The sequence below is a fragment of the Haemaphysalis longicornis genome, unplaced genomic scaffold (assembly GCF_048455015.1).
Source record: "Haemaphysalis longicornis isolate Haplotype H1 unplaced genomic scaffold, Haemaphysalis longicornis Haplotype H1 scaffold_3, whole genome shotgun sequence".
Classification (NCBI taxonomy): domain Eukaryota; kingdom Metazoa; phylum Arthropoda; class Arachnida; order Ixodida; family Ixodidae; genus Haemaphysalis; species Haemaphysalis longicornis.
In genome coordinates this window covers 213,171,180-213,193,894 of record NW_027526335.1, presented here as the reverse complement: position 1 = coordinate 213,193,894, position 22,715 = coordinate 213,171,180, and the positions used below count along the sequence as shown (strand labels likewise).

Here is a 22,715-nt window from a genome sequence, read left to right as displayed (position 1 = left end):
TTTGTCTCTTCTTGTCCTCTGTCTACTTTTTGCACCATATCTACAAGGATGGTTCACCAACAAGCACAAGTTCACACTCTTGTCGACTATGTATGCACTACAGAGTGCACTAACTGCTCACAGGTGATTATGCATACTGTGTTCCGTTTTTATTGCTTGTTCTGCTCAACGCGTAGAGTTTCATACTGATATGTACCAGAGGGAACCCAGGTGCCAGTGTCTAGGCGAGCCGCACTTCAGCAAGCATGCCTTTTCATGTACAGCGCAGGCACGTCCCACTTGTCCTTGACGTGGCTTGTTTACAGACTGAGGAGTTTTCTTTCGATATGAAAAAGCAGCAGTATCCGAAGTCTGCTCAACCAGTGTTGTGCCAGCCTTCTCAGTCGGTTGTCTGTGCGGGACATGTGCCGCAGACGGACGTGGTGCTGCTGCGCTCCCAGCTGGCCGAGCGGGAGGCCGAGCTTATCACACGCTGCGGCCGCATTGCCTCCCACCACGGCTCCGTGTCCTCGGTGGCCGCCGACGGCTTCCGGGCCACGCCCACCCGGCTGGGTGAGATCGACCGCCTTGCATTTCATTAAGGGGCCGGGAAGACACAGTGCGAGTTTGGTTCATTAGAGAGGCTGCCTTGTCCCGATAAAGGATGACGCCACTCTTGCCGCAAACTTCGTGCAAATAGTGGGCACATTAATAAGAAAAACAGGCGAAGCAGCGGCGACTCCCCAGCCACTGTCAGGAAATTTCTCTATGACGTCACACGGTCTTGTTTGTGCGATTGGCCTAAGCCACTGCCAAGACACCACATGACTTGTCGATTGCAGGGGGGCCTCTCAGTCCCGTTTGGTCGTATAACCTGCATGCTGACATTCATTTAGCACACTGAGAAGCATGCTTTTAGTGCTGGCCCATATGCCTGCCCATCAAACGTCGCTGTTGAAAATTTTTCCGTGGCTGGAATGTAGCTAACAGCTAAATCTCTCAAACTGAACAAGGTTGTATGGTGTCTTCGCGGCCCCTTTAAAAGGACAGCGACAAAAGAACGGATGAGCTGCTTTTTGTGGCATGTATGTCCTCTAGCTCATGTGAAAGCCAGCGTTTCGTATAGTGGGGTGACCACGTGGAATTTCTAAATAAGTTGGGGGAAATGATTTCAATTTGGCGCTAAACTTTCCGATGTCTGCAAGGTGGCACCATGCAATGTCTAGACGTGATGCTACTGTACATGCATATTCAAGACTGAGGCGCTAAACAACGGGGACTGGGAGAAACATGTAGCAACAGATACGGCGCCACGTCTGGTCCCCCTTGTGTAGCACCTTAGTCTTCAGCATGTTCAACCAACTAGCCCTTGTCAAGCTTTTGGTACATTTAAAAATCTGCATTCTAGTCTCAATGCAATTAAAAAAGAGTGTAGGAAAATAGAAAAGCTGCTCTTTATTATTCTTTTAGCTTATTATTGTTGTATTACTGTATTGGGGACAGATGTTTAAATACCCCTTTCCGCCTTGTGTGCAGTTGAATGTGTGTTGCTGCGCAGCTGGCTGTCTTGGTTGCCAGCATTTCTTTTGGCAGCACATATACAGCTGGTGGATCTTAAAATTCCGCCTTCTAAAGGACCACGTCGGGAAGACCTTTTTTGTTTGAGGTATCTTAATTAAGTGGTGCCCTTTCATTCGGGATAGAGAACGTACACTTGCCAAAAGTCGGTTGGCTGTCCCTGTAACTTTCGTCACGGGCTGTGATGTGTGCCGGGCTCTGGACAGAAATTTGTCCGTTGTCGCGACCCAGTCACTGTCCGGCTTCTAGTAAGGGACAGTGTCAAGCCATCCCGCTTGCCGTGCTAGTGAGGAGAGTTACACGAGGCTGAATCGGGATCCCGCATCTTGTGGGAGAGTGATGTCAGAGAAGAATGTGTTGCCAGTCTAGTTGATTCTCAGTATGGGGGGGGGGGTTGCGCTGGAACGTATTGCGGAGAGACGCAACACAAAAAGTACACTTTGGTGTGAAGACGGCGCATGGTGCTCAAAGCTGGCGAAGAGAGGGTTGACAGTGCTTTGCAGTGAGCCTGCACTTGAAAAACCGTGTGTGCATAAGATTCGAGAGAGTCCTTCCCTCGCGTAGTTCTAACTGATGTGGCATAACATTAACTCCTACAGGAGGCAAAAGGATGCAAGAGGGAGCTTTCGGGCCCTGAGCAATGGAGCAAATGGGTCTATCTTTTTCATCACAGTGAATGTATGTCTTGATGGGTTCAGCAAACGAATTGAACTACTGGGACAGTAAAAATGTTCAGTTCAGCCAGATAACAGAAGCTTCATGTAGGGAATACCTTGGTGGGTGGTTTCCAAGACCAGCTCTTGACATTGGTCTTTAGCAAAATCTGATTGGTCTTCAGCAAAAACTGAAGACACAAGTAGTGGAGTACTTTTTATGCCTAATGGAAGGCGCAAAAGAGTGGGGCCTAAAAGAAAGTCAAATCAGAAGAAGAATATTTTTTGGGGCACTTAAGTCTGGTTACATGCTTTATGGCTGCATCGTAGTTCTGCCCCTGTAGTGCAAACTACTCTGACCAGCTTCTTTTCTCCTGCTTTCCTGCTCACATTGCGTCACGTTCAGGTGTCACGTGGCACTCGCTATTCGGCAACTTCTGTGCTATCAATCGGCAGTTTTGCGAATGTTGTCAAGTTGGCACACTAGCCCCGCAGAGCTCCTGATCCCCACCACAAAAAAGGAACGACGACAGTGGCAACAACTGTTGTTCTGCCTCTGGCAACGCATGTAGATGGCACAGTGACAGAGCACTGGGGTGCTTCCGTGCATATCCGGGTTCAAATGGTGTCACATAGCGTGTGTTTTTTTATTTACCCTTTCCTACAGTGGCAGCCATTTTCTTGCTTGCACGTCGTCAACATCAATGGTTGTTTGAAAAGTGGGGCACTTAGGGGTTTCTCCTTAAAAGATGGGCTGGGCATGTGTGTGGAACGGCTGTTTTCCCACTGCAGGGGCCGACTGGAAGGAGCGGTCACCAGCGCCCTGCGACGGCGACAAGCACCTGGTGAGCACACCTGCCTTGTTGCCACTGCAGCTGTCGGAGGGGCTGGGCGCGGATAGGGTGGCCAGGAATGCTGCTGCTGGGCTCTTTTTGTAGCGTAAGAGAAAAGGCCCGTTTCCCGCAGGTTTTGGTTACTTCAGGCCAGTGCTTGTACTGAGGAATGTCGGCGTAGTAACCAGGGAATGTTGACATACAGAGTAGCTGTTCAAGAAGCACCACCAGTCCAGCAAACTCTTGGAGTACTACCGACATGTTCGCAGTGGCTGCCCCCAGCCTTTCGCAGAGAATCGACTCGGGGGGTTGAAAGCAGGGAGGGAGGTCAAGGAAGGACTCTTACGTGCGGTGTGCGGACGTGGCACGGGGACGCGACGTTTGTTTGACACCAGTTGTGGTGGTGCAGTGGATTGTGCTGCTGAGCTCAAGAGGACTTTGCTGCTCCCAGTCGCAGTGGCTGCTTTTATGACAGAGGCAAAAGCAAGAACACCCGTGTGCCAAGGTTTCGGTGCATGTTAAAGATCCCCAGGTAGCTTCACTGCGTTACACCCCCAAAACATTTTTGAAAATCATGCGTTGGACGAGGGTTTCACTTGTGAACAGCAGCAGCGCATCGATCATTGTTCAGAAGTGACTTGTAAGGGGCCCAGCAAGAATGCGGCATTCCTGTTTGGTGTCAGTCGCTTACAGGGTGCTCTTTTAGAAGCAGCCCCATTTGTTTCTCAATGTCTCACCCAGAACACTGCCTGTCTTGAGAGCTGTCAGCTGCAGCAGAGCCCAGTGTTATCGGGTGTTCACTAACAAACTACCCAGCAGTTGCAGCCACTTTTTTTTTTTTTTTTTCTTTTCCGCAAGGACTGTTTCACTGTAGTGCGTATGCAAAACGTAAAAATGAAAGCATGTACAGATGCCGTCAAAAGTAAGTGGAACACGGTCTCGTAAATTTACCGGAATTTCTTCTCCCAGAAGCTGCCTGGCTGCATTGTTTTGCATTTGCAATAAAAAAAGCTTCGTGTAAGCCGGTCGTAACTGTCGTGAAGACAGTAAGACAAATGTTTCGTGATATTCACAAATGCTTGTTCCAATTATTTAAGACGGCACCTGTAGATGTGATTTCTCTTTTCATGAATTTTAAAAGGTGTTTTAAACTTAAACACAAAATTTTATCAGGCCATATGAATAGTTTTGAGACATATTTGAGCAAAACATGTAAAAGAGAGGTTAACCCTGAAAGTAAAAGCATAAACAAAAGATTCCAGATGGGAACAACACTTCACTGTTGAATACCCAATAGTTCTGCATAAATACAAGTCTCAGCTCAACATGTTTTCGAGGCATAAAAAAATGCCGACATTTTTGTACCTCATTTGGCCTTGGTCAATAAATGCTGAATCCATTTCTCAGGCACTAAACCCTCACTTCTGAAGAGATGGCGACTGTCCGAACAGTGACTGAGGAAATGACATTGCCAACACCACCAAACTTTTTACTTATCAGTAGAGCATGAAAATTGACGTGAGTGAAAGCAAAACGAACTGGTGAACTAGTTTTCCAAGCCAGTTTGGACTTTGCTGATCATTGCTGTTGAAATTGCTACAAAAATTTAGCGGGACACGGAATAGTACCACCAATGTGGGGGAATATGCAGCACTTGTGTAAGGAGCTGGTTTCTTTGACGGCATCTGTTCTGGTTTTTGCTCTGTGTTGAGGAGCCACTGTCAAGTATTACAAATGCTGGGTGGATGTGAAGCTACGGTGCTAGACTTAAATTAAGATGAGCTTGTGAACTTGCTGACAGTTGGTCTAGCTTGAAGCGTGTGTATTATTATAATGACAAGGAAAGAGAAACAGCCAATTTTTTTTAAACTAACAATTGCAAGCCCCAAGTCCAGCGCTGTCCTTGTAGCCTGTTCTGCATGTCAGGAAAGCTCGTTCATCATTGAACCCAGTAGCACGTGCCATTCGCGAGGTCTTCAACCATCCGAATACAGGCACAGCTTTTACATTTTGTCACCTGTAAAAGGGACAAAGGGGAGAAAAGTTTTTGGGATGTGCAGGTAAATATTCTGCATCTCTGCCCTGCGGAGTAGAAATAGGGTTCTTCTTGTTATTATTAGTTTTCTAGCGACTGCTTGACTCTGCCTCTTTGACGCAAGCCTGTGTGAGCGTGGACGAGCGCCTAGAGGTAGGTGGCGTGGCTGACGACTGCCGCCCCGTGTGTCCGTGCAGTCGGTTGGAGCAGAGCTGCGGCTGCAGGAGAAGCCCCCCCTGTGCCCCCCGCGCAGCGCCTCGGCCACGCTGCCCTCCCCGCCCTCCCACTCGGCCGCCCTGCTGCGCTCCAGCACCCCCCAGCAGCTGGCGCCACGCCCCAGCAGCGACGACGGCTCGCACATGGTGGGTTAATTTGCAGCGGCCGCCTCACATGGAACGGTGGGCGAAAGGGTTCCCTGTGGCTGGTGTGGTGGCAAGTGTGGCTGCTGCACTCGGCCCCTCTCATCCCCTGCGAGGCAGTTCCTGTTGGCCGGGTACTTGCAGTTGGTGGCGCCACACTGCATCATGTTCACCAGGATGTGCGCACACTGTCGGTCCCTGGTGCTCCAAGCGGTACCGCTTGGGCCCCAGTCCTGCTTTACTATCATGATGAGTCTGCGTGAAAGCCCCAAGGACGTTGGTTGGGCACTTTGTCTGCCCAGCTGTTGCAATCGCGTTTTGGGGCTGTTCAGCTGATCCACTTTAACAGGATGGAAAGTGGGGTGACTTGGCATTGATTCATCTTAAAAACAGGCACAGAAAAGACGTTGAACAAGGAAAGAAATGCACAGGACGACGTGCTACTAGCAACTGGCAACGTTTGTTAAGAAATGGAAATATATAGTGCAACCGACCCACATAACCTAACTGATTAACACAATAAAAAATAACACCAGACATAAAAAGTACAACCTATCAGGTATAGTGTGCTACCACTGCACGTGTCATCCCAGAAACGGCAACTCTGCATCTTGTAGGCTGACCGAAGGATGACTCGTGCATATCAACCCCTCCCGGCTGATTTTCCATGCTTCCGTAACGTCCCTTTTGCGTCGTGCCCCCGTGCCTAAACAACATGGTTGTTTTTTCAAAAACAAGTTTGCACATTTGTACCTTGCACACTTTACAGTGTGCATGTACTTACAACAGGCCAGAGTGGTGCTGTCAGGCATGCTGCTTGCAGATTCTCAGGCAAGCCCTTCATGGTGGCGGGTTAGCAGCTGGGGAGTGAGGCAGTGCTATGGAGGGGGTCAAGCCCATGGCTGCTGCAGGAGGGCGAGGGGTTGACAAAACAAGATGGCTTGGAGAAGGGGATGGGCGGCGATGAGGGCCGATGTTGTTGAGTGGTGAGATCCAGGGATAGTGGAGCCACACTGATGTGCGTCTACACTCGCCAGAGGCTGAGCCACATGCAGGGGAGGGGGATGATGGTATCGTGGTCATGGCAGGGCCCCCCTGAAAAGCTGTGCACACACGAGGTCTGCAGCCAGGTCTCACTGCCTCCAAGCTGGCACTGTTTACGTGGGCCAACGCCGGTTTTGCCGTGCAGCCACTGATGCTGCACCATGCTTTGCAGGGCACTTGAAGTGGCACGCTCAGCTGGTAATTTTGGTCAGAGCAGGGTGCTCTCAGCACTGCTGGCTGAGGGGTTGGCTAAAATGGCAGAGCATGGGTCTCCAAGACCCTTGTGTAGCAGGTGCGGGTAGGGCCTATCGGTAGTCCACATCCTAATCACATGCAAGGCACTTGACACAGCACGACACAAACACTCCAGAGAACTCTACAGAGAACACACCCATCGTTGTTTTTGGGTGACCATGCCGTGGTTTCTGGGAAACATGTTTTCAAGTATTTGTCAGGTGTTAAGTTTTTTGAACCTCATTTCCTATCGTGCATAATCAAAAGTGACCCTATACACCAGCCATTACCCATCGCCTTTAATTGAGTTTAGTACTTGACTGACTTATACATTTTAATACCTAACTTTTTGTGGTAATCACTTTCGTATGGCGCTCTTTGCCCTAGCTGGCCTTACACCAAAAAAAAAACCAACAATCATAATAAAATGGCAGAGCAGTTTCATGCAGCGCAGACTTCACTGGATAAAGAACAAGCGCCCGTGGCCTTTTGGCAGCGGCCTCAAGTGGGTAGTGGTCTTAAACAGTGGGCCGACCTTCCTTACAAGCGGGCAGTGAAGCTGCGTTCAGAAAGACTCTGCCGTGGCATTTTGATGGACTTTCTCTTAATGGAGCATAGTGTGATGGAGTCGGCTGGCAGTGTTGGCTGCCATCATTGAAAGTGGTGTGCGGAGGTGTCGGGCATCTCACGTGTCGGGTATTAACGGATGCAGGTCCTTTGGTGCTGCTAACAATGTATGCAGAATGTTGCCTGCGAAGCACAGACGCTAGAATGTCCCTCTTGTGTCCCCGTCTTTTAGCGCTTTTAATGCGTAACATTCCTTGCCGAGTACCCCCGCAGCCAGGACCGTGTAATGACCCGCATTTCCACAAAAAGGCAGACATCCCAGAAGTTTCACCTGTAATTGCTGTAACAGTGCAAATTCAGTTAGCTGGTCGCACAAGAACTTGAAAAACTTGAAAATAAGAAAAATATTTTAAAAAATACTTAAAAGGGCGAAACGTGTAACGCCCTCCATTTCCACAATAATGCAGATTTCGCGGAAGTTCCACATGTAATCGTTATAATAGTGTAAATGGAGATAATTGGTCTGACTGTATTAAGAAAAACAAAAAATGTTGGTGTAAAAAACTCGCACTCAAGACAAGCGGCATAGAATGGTACACATTGGTACATAATGGACCTCTCCCTGTATGTAAACACCGTGACGTCACGAAGCGCACGTGCGCGACAGGTGGCGCCTGCTGGCGGCCGCGAAGTGCGGTGGCGGTTGGCAGAACGCGCCTGCGCCGATGGCCCGGCCTGACCGCGCGGCGCCCGAAAGGAACAATGTGCCGTTGGTTTGGGCCGTCACTGGCCGCCTACATTGCAGGGGGGGGTCTAGCTATCTTGTCGCACCTCCATGTAGCTTTCCGCATCTACAACCTCCGCAACACTTTCGTTTACCGTACGGTCAACCGAAGGGCGACGCTTTCGGATAATCAGTGCGCGTCAGAACAGCCTAAACGAGTCATTCTGAAAGTTGGTGCTGTTGCGAAGCATTCCAAGAATGTTTTTCTAAAATTCTTTGTGTTCGGACACATACCAAGGAAAGCTAATTGATTGTTGCTTTCGAGGTCCGCTTAAGCTAAGCGTGGTGCCTCGGGCAGCGTATACGCTCCCTGTTCTCTTTGCGTCGCCCGGAGACAGTGGCGTACACACGATTTCATGTCGAGGGGAAAAGGTAAAGGTAAAGCATGAAAGGGTTAAAAAGTAAAATTAGCAGCAACGAAACAAATATATGAAGATCAACAGCCAAAAATTATTGCAATAAAGATATAGCGATGATGTCGTTCTTTACGTGATTTACCGATTGTTTTGTTACCTTTTTCCCCAGCGAAATCGCTAAACGCTTCATCGTCATTGTGAGAGTAACATAGCAGCCACTTATGGTTAGTGCACGTATAGCTTGCGACAGTCCACTGAAATAATTTTCGGTAGTCAGTTTTTCATGATAGTTAAAGTTAGTGTCCTTGTACGCCCGCTGCATACGCCAGCGTCGGGAGGCCACAACAAAAGAATACATTCACTGAGTCTGTTCGCTTAGGGCAAACACATTTTTCGAGTTTTTTCGAGTCGTGTGAGCGGCCCATCTCGCGTTGAAGGCGCGATGCTACATGTGAGCACGGCAAGCATCTCTGTTCTGCCGCATCCTCAAGGCAGAATATAATTGATCAAGGTAAAACTTTATTGCACTTACAAGCAATTAATTTCGTTCGTGTTGAACAGATCCCCCATAAGACCAATCTTGTCGTTGTCGATCTGGCGGCAGGCGGCTATCGCGGATCCCTCGTCAAAAACTTTATTTCACGTCGCCTAAGCAGGTTAGGCATTCATTGTGTTTTTAATACAGTACTCTACCTCCCCAAAACACGACAATTTTTCGCAGCAAGAAAATTTCCGTCTGCCCCCTACCCCGGCACTATTTCACTTGACCAAATTTCTGCTGGTGCTGCATGATAGCAGATGGCTGATAAACAGCATCATTTCATGGCACGAATCAGCGCAGACTGCCAATGTAGACGGTATGACTGCGCTTTGGAGGACAGCAGAAGTTCGAGAATGGGAAATGTTGCTGTGAGTAAGAGTAGACTATGTCGCTGCTTTGGCTGCCAGCCTCTTCAGCACATTGCACGCATCTACAATACACGCCGAATTTACCTCTTTGGGGACTCCGAAAAGTCTGATGCCGCTGATTTTGCTCGCAAGATTTGCGTAGCCGAGAGCACAGCAGCCCACCGGCATCAGAAAAGCCAACACATAAACAAAAACTCCACTTTTGGGCGCGTCTAATGCAGCCTCACTGCATACGTGCCGCGCGCCGGTCCGAATGTTTTGCCAACCACCCTCCTGGCCACACCCAGCACGTGTGCTTTCCGTGACGTCACGGCCGCTGCGTAACGTACCCCGGGAGAGGTCCATTCTCTTAATTTCTGCAGAACTTTTTTACCGCGACGAAGTTCCGTCACTAAGTAGCACAAACGTCTGCATTGAATAGCCTCCACGTTGCACGTTGCCCTCTCCCCCTGTTCCCAGATGGGTGCCCTGCGGCAGTACAGCAGCAACAGCCTCCCCCGCTCGCACGGCCACCAGGTGCGGAGGCCCCCGGAGGAGGTCCCCTCCCCCTCCTCCCCCTCAGCCTCCGGAGGGGAGGAGCCCCTGCTCAGGGGGGGCCGCAAGAGCTCCACAGGGGTCTCCTTCGGTAAAGGCTTTTTCCGCTTGCGGCCCTCTCGCCGAGCCTGCAGCGCCCCACAACTAGGTGACGGTCTCTCTCTCTCTCTCTCCCTCTCCCTTCCTCTCCTGCCTGGTCGGAGCGACCCTTCCCATTGGGCACCAGCCCCGGGATCTAAGACAGAATAAGGTGTTATTAGGATTGGCTGGGCGAAGAGAAGAGATAGACAGGAGGCCACCATTCCAAACTGCTACCTTTTCCTCCTTCAATACTTCTTCATCCTCATTTTCTACATTCTCCCCTCCGGGGAGATGCAGGCTGATCCCATGGACCCCTTTTTCAACATGCCTTTCCAGGGGAAGGCGCAGGTCTCCATTCCTGAAAATATAGGGTCCAGACCTTCTGTCTTTGAGTGCACTGATAATCCACGTCCGTTTTCGTCAACAAGTCCTTGCTGTGGAAAAGCTTGACTGGCTTCATAGCTGCCTCCTTATCCAACTCTTCCTCTGTGACAAACTTGTGTGAATGCAGCTTGAATACCTCTTAAGTGCAGAGCACTTTAGGCGCTCGCCTTGTCGTCCTAGCTCGCTCGCTCGACCCAAGTATATGGAGCACGAAGGCGGCATCCCGGAGTAACGCTGTTGTTCGTGGCATACCCCAGAGGCTTCGAAAGCCAAGCGGTTTATATAGTCATAAGCGTTCGAAACTCGTGAAACACTGGTGTTTGTCATACATCTTCCCGTTGTTTAGCGCAAAGAAAACCATAGGTACATTTGAGGAAAAATATACGTAATTAAGCGACAGCGCCCGCGTTCCTTTAGTTCAGGACGCCCGTTGGGTTGGTTTCTTAAACGCAAAATGTGGCAGTGCAACGCTGGCACGTGCGGGGAGAAAGGCACAAAAAGAACAGAACTCCCACCGGCGCAGTTTCAGGCGGGGGGCGCGCGAGCACTGCAAAGGTGGGAAATTTGAATTGCATGGGGTGGTAGCAGTGAGCGGATAACGGTGGTATACAGCCAATTATGGCGAATCGCAGCTCTGCACTACTGACAGCTTTCACATCGAGTGGAATGGCTTTAATTTTTTGAATGGTGACTTCCAGTCTGTTGTGTACTTGAGGTAGATGCACCGGTTGATATTTCTTGCGGCTCGGTTTGGCTCTTCCTTTTTGGCGTGCGCTTCTGAAAGCAAGGGTGTTTTTGAAGACGAATGCTTACTTCCGCCAAACTTGCTTCTCACGTGGTGGCACTCTTTGTGGTGCTGTGGTGGCGTCTTGGTGGCAAAACACTTGTCAGAGTTGAACGTGTCATCGCTTGTACAGTCGATGGTAATGATCAGAGATGGCATGTCGTCCACTTGACCACATTCTCCTTTTCCTTTTTTGCCTTTCAATAAAGAACGAATGAACCTACATGGTCACCACCATGAGGCTTTGCAAGGAAACCGAGTTGAAGTGCAGTCATCATCCATGAATCCGTGTGTCCAGACGCTTAAATAAAATTTGCGTTTTTGCGTTGAGCAGCTGTAACATTTTTAAATGCACTGGAGTTGCTGCTTTCAATGAGCGACAAATTGTCAGAACAGTCCACTGGATGACCGTCTTCGTCCAAACTGTACTGCAGCTCTGTCACCATGCCCAGTTTTCCCCACAACGCAGCGGTGTCCTTTAGTGATACCCACAACGTCCTTTTGGCTAACATCATCTTGTCATCTTCACACTGGCAAGCTGATTCCTCTATGGTCGTTCCAAACATTGTTTCGCCCATCGGAGCAGTACAAGCTTTGAATATTTGGTACTGGGCATGTAACAAAGTGTCCGGTTTGACAGAAGACCTTTGGTGCACTTTTCGTCAAGTAGGGGTGATCTTGGAGCCCTGGCAGTCACGTTTGTAGGAGCTTGCGGGTTCTGTCTGTCAGGGTGTACGGACAGGTGCCGATTCGTTGTATGAGGCACGTGGCTTTTTTTGCCATTGGTGCAGCACTGGAGTGGGCATTGGAGATGCTTGGCTCTTTTCTCTTGTCATTTTCCATATCCACAGTGGCCAAATTGCTGGTTGATGACTCATTCACGCGAATAATAATGGGCATTGTTCCTTGTGTTCAGCATGAGTCGGACACAGACTGACATTCATGTAGCCCTTCGGCAAAGGAACTGAGTAAGGGCGCTGTGGGTGCGTCTTCCGTTGGCTACTTACTGGACGTGGCTGTGATAGAGGAAGTCCATCCTTGCAGCTGTGATTGCCTGCGGTGTTCATGCAGGGCTGGCTGTTCTAAAGTGCTGCCTGGCTACAAGGAAGAGTGGTTTCAGGAGTGTCTGACGTTTCCCGTAGAAGGGACAAGTCCAGGAGCGTCTGCTGGCAAACTCGTTGCTTCCCGTTCCTCTCTTATGCTGTGCACAACGCTTCCTGTAGAAAAAGTGATGAATACGGGAGTGCCGGCTGTCGACTCGACTGCTTTTAGTTCCTCCCGTAGTCCAGCACCGATCGGCAGGGTTGTTGGCGCTGACTGGAAAGGGAGCAGTCGGGGTCCTCTGGCCATCGGCACGCTTTCTTGAGTGAATGGGATGGTTCTGGCAACTGGCACTCCCGGGATGTGTTGCAAAGGTGGTTCTACCGAGATTATTTGAGAGCCAAGCTTGGCCAGCGTCCTGATGGCCTGGTCATTATACTTGGCTATAGCTTCGAATTTGGTAGCATCCGTTGTAATACGGGGTGCAAAGTCACCATTGATTCTTACAAGCTCGGTGTTGCTAGGAAAGAGCCGATCATGCGCCCCGAGGAAGCCTAACGGTGTCATGTTTGTCTTCGAGCATAACGAGAGCTTCATTTCCTCGCCTGCAGCGTGGGAGGGACTTTGCTTATGTGTGCTACAGCCACACTTTGATCAAAGATGTTGAGACCGTGATTCAAATAGCATGAAGCTGGAAATACTTTGTTCAGTAGACAGGCAGGAGGGATCCAATGGTCACGCGCCACTGCAAAATGCCACTTCACTGTCAGGCTCACAAGTTTCACGACTTGCACCGGCTGCCTCACACAAGCATCTGTGGAAGAACTTTCAAAATTTCTTTCCCTCATCAGAGGTGGATGCTGCAGCATATCACTTTCAAGATAATGTCCAACAGAAAGGGCCCTACCCAGCGTCACCTGCGATTTATTTACATGCCTGATAACATATTCACAGGCTCACAGTGAAAACGTGCTGGCGAAACAGTGCAAAGGTACAGGGTAGAGTTAAGCAGTACGTGCGGCAGTAGCGCCCCTAAAAAAAAAAATTCACAGCATATCCACGGGGTGAATGATGATGAGTGGGCGAAGCTCCTGAGGGGAAATCATCGGTAAAACCGTGACTCTTCAGTGAAAGTTCGCCCACTACATCTGTGTCCGAACGTAACGTCTAGAAAGTCTCGCTTAAACCGCGCGTCGGCACCTTGGGGCTGAGCTCGCCTGATGCGTTTTGCAGACGCCTCACGAGCTCTCACTGCATCGGGGTCTGCCTGCCGATACGCGCGCTTTCTTGCCGCTTCCCGTTCTCTGACGTTTTGGAGATCCTCTTCGCGCCGCAGCCGTGCCGCTTCGCGTACGGCAGGGTCCTCGCGCCGTTGCCGTGACGCTTGGGCCTCTCGTTCTCGAACGCTGGGATCTTGGCGGCGTCGTCGCGCAGTGAGACGACACGCTTCGGCCTCCCGCTCTCGTACGGCAGGATCTTGGCGACGGCGTCGCGCAGCTTCACGGAGCGCTTCTGCCTCGCGGGCTCGCACATCTGCAGCCTTATCCATCGGGCGACTCCGAGTGCGCGCCAACAGCGAACGGATTTTATTACAACGCTCCCCGCCATCTAGTAAACAATCCAAGAACTAAACTAGAGGTAGCCACGCCATCTAGTAAACAATCCAAGTGCATCTTTTCATCATATACAAGTACCGCCATCTAGTAAACAATCTAAGAACTAAACTAGAGGTAGCCACGCCATCTCGTAAACAATCCAAGAACTAAACTAGAGGTGGCTACATACATACGTCGAGGATGGACAGACCCACGCCTTAAGGAGCTTCGCCCCTAAAAGAAAATGGGAACTTCACCCTTTTGGAAAGTGACTCCATGTGGTGCAGGGTGGGGGCTGTAGTGTGCTCAATGGGAAGCGCTCCACTTGGCACCTTTTTGACTTCTCTCTTGGCCTCTGGGCTGTGATCGAGGCATGCAGTGTCGGGGTGTGTCTCTCTGACTGCTCTGGTTCCTCTGCCCTGTCGAATGCACTTTTCTCTTTCAGGAATGGAAACTGTGGGCTTGAGAAGTGCCGAGGAGGGTCTTGTGTTCGCGGTGCTTGCCATTTGGGTTCTTCATTGTCATGCGGGAGAGGCGGGCTTTCTGGGTTTCACCCTCAATTTCTTGGTTTCACCTGTCGCTTTGCTGCAATGTTTTTGACGGAGCGTGTTTATGGGGAGTTGGCCACGTCAGTGTATATGTATACACATGCTGCCTCGTGAGAGCACTGCCATTGTAAATGCAGTGACGGGAGGGACAGGGATACCTGGAGGGGTACTGGTAGTGTCAAGTGTCAGGAGGGCAGAGAAGGTTGAAAGATGAGATGAAAACATTCTAGAGCAGACAGGAAAAGTAGGAAAAGGAGGCAACCATTGTGGGACTGATCTTTACCCAGCATAGTAGTGAACGTACGATCGCTCTGAAGATAGAATTGCAAAGGCGACTGGCTGTTGACTCTAAAAAAAAGATCTTGTAAGCACGTCTGACACTGTTGAGCTGTCAACCACGCACGTGCGACATTTTCAGACTTTTCAATCCTACCTCTGTGATGGCTGGATGTCGATGTTATTCATTTGCCAAAATTGCCAAAATGAGTACAAAATACCAAATGAGTACTATATTGCCAAAATGAGTACAAAAAGCACAGGTTGCGTCACTATGTAATGTTTTGCTGTTAAAAGCGCAAGAGTAGCGCCCAACTCATCTGTTGCAAATGCTTCTAAGCGGTAGGCGTCGCCCTTTGTTCTAATTCTGGATCCACCAGCAGTGCAAACGCCGATGGAGGCAGTATCAGTTCTGCATTTATGCGGGTGTAGCTGGTACTTTTCAGATGGAGGTGAAAAGCAAAAACACCCGGGTGTCGAGATTTCAGCGCTCGTTAAGGACCCCCAGGTGCCCCAAGTTAATCTGGAGCCCTCTGCTATGGTTCCTCATAGCCAAGGTGTAGCTTTGTTATGTTGAAGCCCGTAATGTGAATCCAAATCTCTCCAATGGCTGGGCGTAGTGCGGTGTGCGTGGCCATTGTTCAGGGTGCACTCACTTTTGCCCCTAGTGCAGCATCGTATTGCGTGGCGCCCTTTGCTCAACACTGGCGGCCTGCTGGGTGCCTGCCTTCTTATGTGGCTTCTTGCATGTCCACTGCATGCCGCGCACTGGGGATGCTGGCTGCTCACTTGGCTGCACGCCTAAGCCGAGCCACAGAACCTCAGCAGCACTGTGCCGGCCCACGTGTGACGTGTGATGCCCTTGTTCATCCTTTTTTGCAGCCACCGTATTGGTGCCCCCTCCCTGCATAGGCTGTTGTTTAACAATGCGCTTCCCCCATGTGCTAGTTGTGCCCAATGCGCAAACTGGAGCATCACTACGTGTGATTTCACTCAACATCGAGGTCGAGTGCAGAGTTGGTAGGGCGGAGTTTGGGGATAGTCGGGCTACGATCATGTTGCAGAGCATAGAAAATTCCCTAAGTGTTGCGCATCATCTCTCTTACACTGTGCAAGGTTAAGGTGAGCAATTTGCTGGCTCCAGTTGGCATTGATGCTTGGGCAGGTTGGTTCTCCGTGTTCTTGAATTCACGAACAAGGAGGCCTGTGTGCCTCATCGTCCTCTCATCACTGTTGTGGAGCTGTGAATTTAAGAAAAGGCCCCAGTTGTGCTGATTGATGCTCACTGCTGTAGGTTGGCTAACACAGGGAGCACCGAGGACGGGTGCAGAAACAGCGCTGTAGTCGAAAAAGACGCAGAGTACAGGCACTGGACATGTGCCAGCACCTCTGGTTTAAGGAAATCCAAGTTTTGACAAAATCTCTTCTGGTTGGTTAGAAGTCAGGTTCATGGTTGTTAAAAATGTGGGGTCACTAGGATAGCCTAGGAAAAAATTTTCAGTTATCGCCAGAGAAAATAAACAGCTGTCACACCATCTTGACGCCCTGGTGATTCAAATGAAAGGGAAAAAAAACAATCTGCCGCCTTCGTATGCAAGATGCCTGAGGCAATTGCTTTTAGAGCTCTTTTGCAATGGCTTAGTAGCTAAGGCGTTGTGCTGCTGAGCCCAAGGACCCGGGTTCAGTTCCCGGCTACGGCGGCCACTTTGCTGATGGAGGCAAAGGGAAAAATGCCTGCGTGTTCGAGATTTCGGTGCTTATTAAAGATCTCAGGTACTGGAAAATAATCCAGAGCCCTCCACTACGACGCACCTCATCGCCTGTGCAGCGTGAATGCATTTAAACAAACAAACAAATGAGCAAGAAGCTTTGGACTTTTTTGCTGAGTGAACAAGGCGTCAGTATGGGAGCCAAAACGCCCTTTTTAATCAAGCTTTGGTCAGCTATCTTATGTTTTTAACTATGAATCTCTTCTGGTTTGCAAAACACACTTTGCACTCACGTGGAGAGTAGCAGAGGTACGCATACCTGAAAAGAGTGCATTTTTAAACCTTTACCAATCGGTTATGGGCCATTGAAAAGAAGGTGCTTGTGAATTATGCTTGGCAATGGTACTCTTTGGTCTTACCTACTGCATCCTTCTTCGGCATTTACGTGAAACAGGAGGGAAACTTGAAGCACATTAGGAGGCTAGTGTACACATTGACCTCATGTGGCCACACATTGACCACATGTGTGCTAGGTTCGTGGAAAGATCCTCTGCCTAGCTGTTGAAACTGGGCTCAACAGCACACTGTTGCAGTTGTGCCCGCCTACGGAGTGGTCCTGAAGCACCGTCTGCTGACACCATTGAGCGGATGGGATTCTATGCAGCACAGTGCGAGTAACCTATTCTCGCAAGAATTTTGTAACGGGCGATGGTAATGTTAAGCTAGCAGCATATCGAAAGGGCACACACGTAGTGGTGCTTTCAGCTCTAAGGAGGCTGCTTTGCCAGCTATCGAGCGACAACATGAGCACCAAGGCTGCAGCATCCTTTGTAGTACCATCACAAGGATGTCGCTGACGGCTTGATTGACTCACTGGAAGGTGCCAAGAATGCGCTTGTAGGCAAAGTCGACAGAATGTGCTTTAAACTGCAGCCCAAGTGTGCAGTATGTACAGTTGCGCGGAGTTTTGGCGGGAGGCAGTGTCCCCACGAATTTGCAAAGCTATCCGTGGGTGCTCACTCGATCTGTTTTGCCTGCTACGGTGGGCCATGGCTGAGGAGTTTCGCTGCCGAGCCCGGAAACACGACTTCGATCCCGGCTGCCGTGGTGGCTGTTTTTCAGATAGAGACGAGAAGTGAAAACACTGTGTGTCGAGACTTTGGCGCACGTTAAATGTGGTTCCAAGGGGGTCAGAATTAATCTGGAGCTCCCCACTGTGGCGCTCAAATTATGCAAATGTTAAAAAAGATGCAGCGACGCTTAATTTTATTTTTGTAAAAATATTTGTTAAATGACTCAACTGCCCACAAAAAAATTCGAGAACGCTTCAGCACTCCTTGTCATGTAACTTGTGATGGCACAGCTGTAAATGAAGCTCCAACTTGCCACCCTGTTCTCTGGCAGTCCTCAGTTTGGCACCGAGGTTTGGTTGAGATGCGGTTGTAGAGGAAAAATCCTCCAGCGCTGTTTGTTTTGGTGCTCCCCATTTTGTACGAAACAGACAATTTTCAGGTGCGAACTCTGAAAGCTTCCGGAAATCCAGCGTGCTCCGCTCGTATGCTCACTTCTTGAGTAGGCTGCGTTTGTCTGCAACGCCCAATTTGAAATTCTTATGAATAAATTTGAGGCAATTCATAATCTAGCTGTGGGCTTTGTTATTAACTCCTATAGTTGCGATGTTACTATTAAAAGTTTAAGGCAGTCTGTCTCATGGAAAAATTTAAAACTCGTGTGTTTGATCATAAAACAGATTGTATGAAAGGAGGTAGCAATGGACCAACATCAGTACCTTCAGCTACACCCGCCGGTGTACATTCAGACGAAGGGATAACAGCAAGAAAATTGGTGAATATTTGTGGCGTGACTCCGCATTGGAAATGAATTGTTCTAAAATCTATTAAAGCTAGAAATGCCCTGCACGATACGGTTGCTTCCGCTCCTTATGAAATGTTTTCCGCTGCGCTCTGGCAGCACTTGCGTACAAGTGCAATATGACTTGTAGCTGTTTGCATTGAGTGTGTGGCTGCAATGCGCTGCTTTCGCTGCTAGTCGTGTGGTGTATGCTGGTGTTCACACCAAGAATTGTATTTTTCTTCTTTGTTATTTATGTACCACACCGCCTAAACAATGCCATAGGGCTAACTTGGGTATTTTATTAAGCTAGCTAGCTAAATAAATAAACAAACAAGGCTGCGGCGTTTGTTGCGTCGCAGCCAGATAGCCGCGGCAATCACGCGGGGAGCTCAGCACTGCACCTATCAGCACAATGAGAGAGTATGGAAGAAGGCAGAGGGTTGACAGAGAAGAGAGAGAAGAGAGAAGATTTCATGCCAGGAGATCTACGGCTATGTAATACCTCGCTACATGAAAATCGAAATCTGAAAACCGGAAACTGAAACAAAATTTTATTGGTTTTTCCCCTGAACGAAACAATAAATATCATTACATTTTCGTTTTTATTCTGCCAACAAATGTTCTTTTTTTTTTCGTTTTTTGTTCCTCGTTTTCGTTTCGTTCGAGCCCCTTGGGGGCTACTATACTTGTGAGAAAAAAACAAACAAAACTTGAGAATGAATCACTGCAGCTGGCTGCTCCGTCACATGGTTCAAAGAGCACATGAGTGCGATCATTTCGAATGTGACATGGGCTGTATCTGGGAGTTTTCGGACCTAAGCTTATGAACTGCTGCTGTGACAACAAACAAACTAGGCGACAAAAGGCAGGTAATGTCACGCATTAAACGCAGTCTCCTTCCAAAATACATGCGTGCATTGACTTCGGAAGTCCATCGCTCGGGCAGAGGGATACACTACACAAGCCATTCTTAACTTGTGCCTGCATATGCCACTAATGATGCTGCAAAACATGGCAGTAACACCAGTGCAAACTTCTGCTAGCAACGCAGCTTGGTTGTTTGAGAGCTGCAAAAGCAGCTGCTTTATTTTTCCTTTTGTCTATTTGGTTTCCAGTTCTTATCCGTGATCAAACTAGTCCACCTCGAAGCTGCTTACATTTAAAACACTTGGTGCGCAGTGTGTGTGGTGGTCGTTCCCATGCAAGTGACCACATCTGTTGTTAGGTGTGTGTGTGTGTGTGTGTGTGTGTGTGTGCCTTTGTGTGTTCCGTGGTCAGGTGACCTCCCTCTGCTTAGCATCTCTGCGAGCGGTCACGGACACATTTGCCGCGCCTGTGTTGCAGGAGTGGGCAGCTTTGGTTTTTGCTGCCATGAGAGCCACACAGATGCTTGTGTGACAGAGTAGTTGTCACTGACAAGTGCCCAATAGAACTCTCAAGGATAGCACTTGTGAAGAGGCCTTGCATGTACTCGTGTGGGGCCATACAGTAGCAACACATGCAAATAGACGAATACCACATGAATCGATGTACAGGTGGCCCCCTTACGTTGAGGTGAACAAGAGTGGGCAAAACACATTTAGCAGGAAAGCGCACTGGCATTTTACCCACAACTGTTTCAGATGTTGCATTCTTGGTTTTGTGATGAAAGCGCAAAGCGTGATGGGAGAGGGAGAGACTGCCGGGCTGAAGGCCTGTCCCTGTGCCATGCCTGATGCGTGCAGCCCAGCCCGAGCTGGTGGTGATGCGTCCGGGCGCAGGCTGCCAGACGTACTCGCCACCCTCCACCCTCAAGCACAGCAAGGGCCGAGGCCTCAAGAAGATCCTCGGAAGGTGAGGCTCTGCTTCTTCTTCTTCTTCTCTCGCTGGCTGGCTTCCTCAGTTGGGTCCACTCCTGGGATGCTGCGATTGCCAGATGGAAAGGCTTGTGTAGCACGTGTGGGAAGAGCCTGTCCATAATCCACGTCCTTGTACAATGTAATGCGCTTGACACAACACACTTCACAGAACTCTAAAGATGAAATTGTTCTTTTTGTCCAATGGCCCCGTGATTCCTCTTATTAAGTGTATTTTTATGGTTTTAACTGAGAGGCAAGCCTTTACACCTCATTTCTTACCACGCATAGTCACAACCTGGCCCTTGACAGCAGCCATCTTCATTGCTATTTAATTCATTTGATTTTCTTTTCTTTTTTTTTTTTTTGGCGGGTTTAAGTATTTACCTCTACACAACTGTCATGAAATAGTTTTTTTTGGTGCTCTCTGTCCATGGTGTAAGAGGTATTCTAGGTGAGCGAACAACGCGGGCGAGCCGCTCGTGGGCAAGGGGAGGCGTTGTTCTCCTTCCGCGGTGCACCAAGAGAGGGTGGTAGCAACCTGTGGCTCGCCCGCGCCTGGCTCCTCTCTTTGTCAGTGCTTTTCATCCCTGTGTGCGCGGCATTTGTGCTGTTTGTGCGACGTTTTTGTGCCATTTTCACTTGCTGTGCTCAAGAACTGTAAGCTAAGAACTCATTCACGAGCATGCGCGATGGGAAAGTGCTTTGTTCCGTTTTGCAAAATGGGGTATAAGTCGTGCAGGGAAAAGTATTCGCTTTTCACGTCGCAGCACGACCCATCGAGGCTCGAAGCATGGAGACGTGCAGTACCTCGAAAGGACCGCGTGCTTCAAAGGGCGGACAGAGTCTGCGAGAAGCATTTCACCCCGCATTCTATCATGAAGACTTGGTCCGCGGAAACAGATGGCCATGTACTGATGTCTGGAAGAAGAAGAGCGGCCTAGCGAAAGTCGCTGTGCCGTCGATTTTCGAAGGAGCGCCAAGATACCTCTCCAAGAAGATCAAAAGCCCTCGCAAGCAAGTGAAGAGACAAGCCCATCATGTAGCCCCTTCAAGAAGCACTTCTCACAGTGGAAGCAGCTGTGAGCCCATGCCGACGTCGCCTGGTGAGATCTGCAGTGCTTCAGGAGTAAGCGCGGAAATGCCCTGTGACAGCAGCACTGTGATTGAGCCCTACGCAAATGCCTCGCATGACTCATCTTTTGGAGAGCTTTTTAACTCGACGCCTGGCATTAGTCTACCACAATCTTCGTGGGCTGTGCATCTCACTGACGCAGAAGGCGTGAGAGACATCGTCTTTATAGACGCTGCAGTGACGCACAGGACAAGCGACGGCTCTTCGCTGGTGTTCAATCGGAAGGCGTTGCATGTGAAGAGTGACATGACCGTCTTCGGAAAACAAGCAGGTACTGCTGCTTTGGGCTTAAATCCGTCAGTCTCGACTGTATCGGCACTGGGTACTATGCTCAGCGTCATCGACAGCACTAGCGTGTGTTGCGGAGGGCCGAATTTAATGGATTTTCCTGGTGTCCCTCCTGAGTGTGCTTTTGTGGACTGCCAGGGGAACTGGAGACACAACAGGTGCCTTTTAGTTCCACCCAGTGGAACCATCTGTCAGTTCTGGAGCGGCCTTGCTGATACATTGCGAATACATGCCGATCGTCGAGCTGCAAGAGCCAAACAGGATCGACCATTGAAGCGCATCAGGTTGGAAATAGCACCTGCTCAAAAACAGAAGCTCCACGCTTTGAGGCGAGCAAGCTATGCACTCCAAAGATCACGAGCACGCCTCGCAAGAAGGAACAAGCTCCTGTTGGAGCAGTTGCAAGCTTCCAGGAAAGAACTTACAAAGCTGCAGGAAGAAGACATCGCTGAAAAATTGCAGCGCCTCAACTTGCCACCAGCGCAGCTTCTTCTGCTAGAAGAATGCATATCAGCCGCAAAGTGCACTTCAAAAACAAACAGACGGTATACGGATGACTGGCTCCTGTTGTGTCTTCTTCTGAACATCCGCAGCCCAGCTACATACGCTTTTTTGCGCAGTAATGATGTACTGCCGTTGCCCACGCATCACTACGATAAGAAAGTACATAAGCATGGTTGGCCTCAAGTGTGGCTTTGATGAAAACTTTTTCAAAGCTTTCAAGATTAAAATTTCCTCCAAGTCACAGTTTCAGCGCAGAGGGATGCTGATATTTGACGAAATTCAAGTAAGGAAGGAAATATCCGTCAATTCGAAAACGATGACGTACACTGGCCTCGTTGATCATGGCGAAACAAAGGATCAGAGTAGTGAGCTCGCAGATCACCGCCTGGTTTTTGCTTTTGCCCCGTTCGGCGAGAACTATTTGCAGCCCGTAGCAGTGTTTGCGTCCAAAGGACCGACTAAGGGGACTCTTTTAGCGCAGCTCTTGATTCAGTGCATCCTGAAACTTGAGCAGGCCGGAGTGTTCATTGACGGCGTTGTGTGCGATGGAGCATCCACCAACCGCTCCATGTGGAAGCAGCTTGGAATCAGTGACGCACTGGGTGGCGTGCTGAATGCATTCGAGCACCCACTGGACACTTTAAGGAAGGTGTATGTCCTATCTGACACCCCTCACTTTTTTAAGTGCATCAGGAACCGACTACACGACAAGAAGGTATTGATGAAAGATGGCAAGCTCATTAGATGGTCATGCTATGATGCCCTGTTCGTTGCAAACAGCAAGCACTGTGGTGAACTTAGAGTATGCCCAAAAAT

General features: G+C 49.5%; 1 protein-coding gene across 4 annotated transcripts in view; it reads left to right on the top strand.

Moving 5' to 3' along the window:
- Nucleotides 1–22,715, top strand: part of Liprin-beta (liprin-beta 1) — a 104,596-nt gene that overhangs the window by 42,318 nt on the left and 39,563 nt on the right. For 3 of the 4 annotated variants that reach the window (XM_077705029.1, XM_077705028.1, XM_077705026.1), the window contains 5 exons: nucleotides 414–552; nucleotides 3,003–3,055; nucleotides 5,276–5,440; nucleotides 9,791–10,013; nucleotides 19,862–19,970. In XM_077705029.1, coding sequence (XP_077561155.1) covers nucleotides 414–552; nucleotides 3,003–3,055; nucleotides 5,276–5,440; nucleotides 9,791–10,013; nucleotides 19,862–19,970 — 689 coding nt within the window. The remainder of the gene's footprint in view (nucleotides 1–413; nucleotides 553–3,002; nucleotides 3,056–5,275; nucleotides 5,441–9,790; nucleotides 10,014–19,861; nucleotides 19,971–22,715) is intronic. The other variant, XM_077705027.1, reaches the window with a different exon arrangement.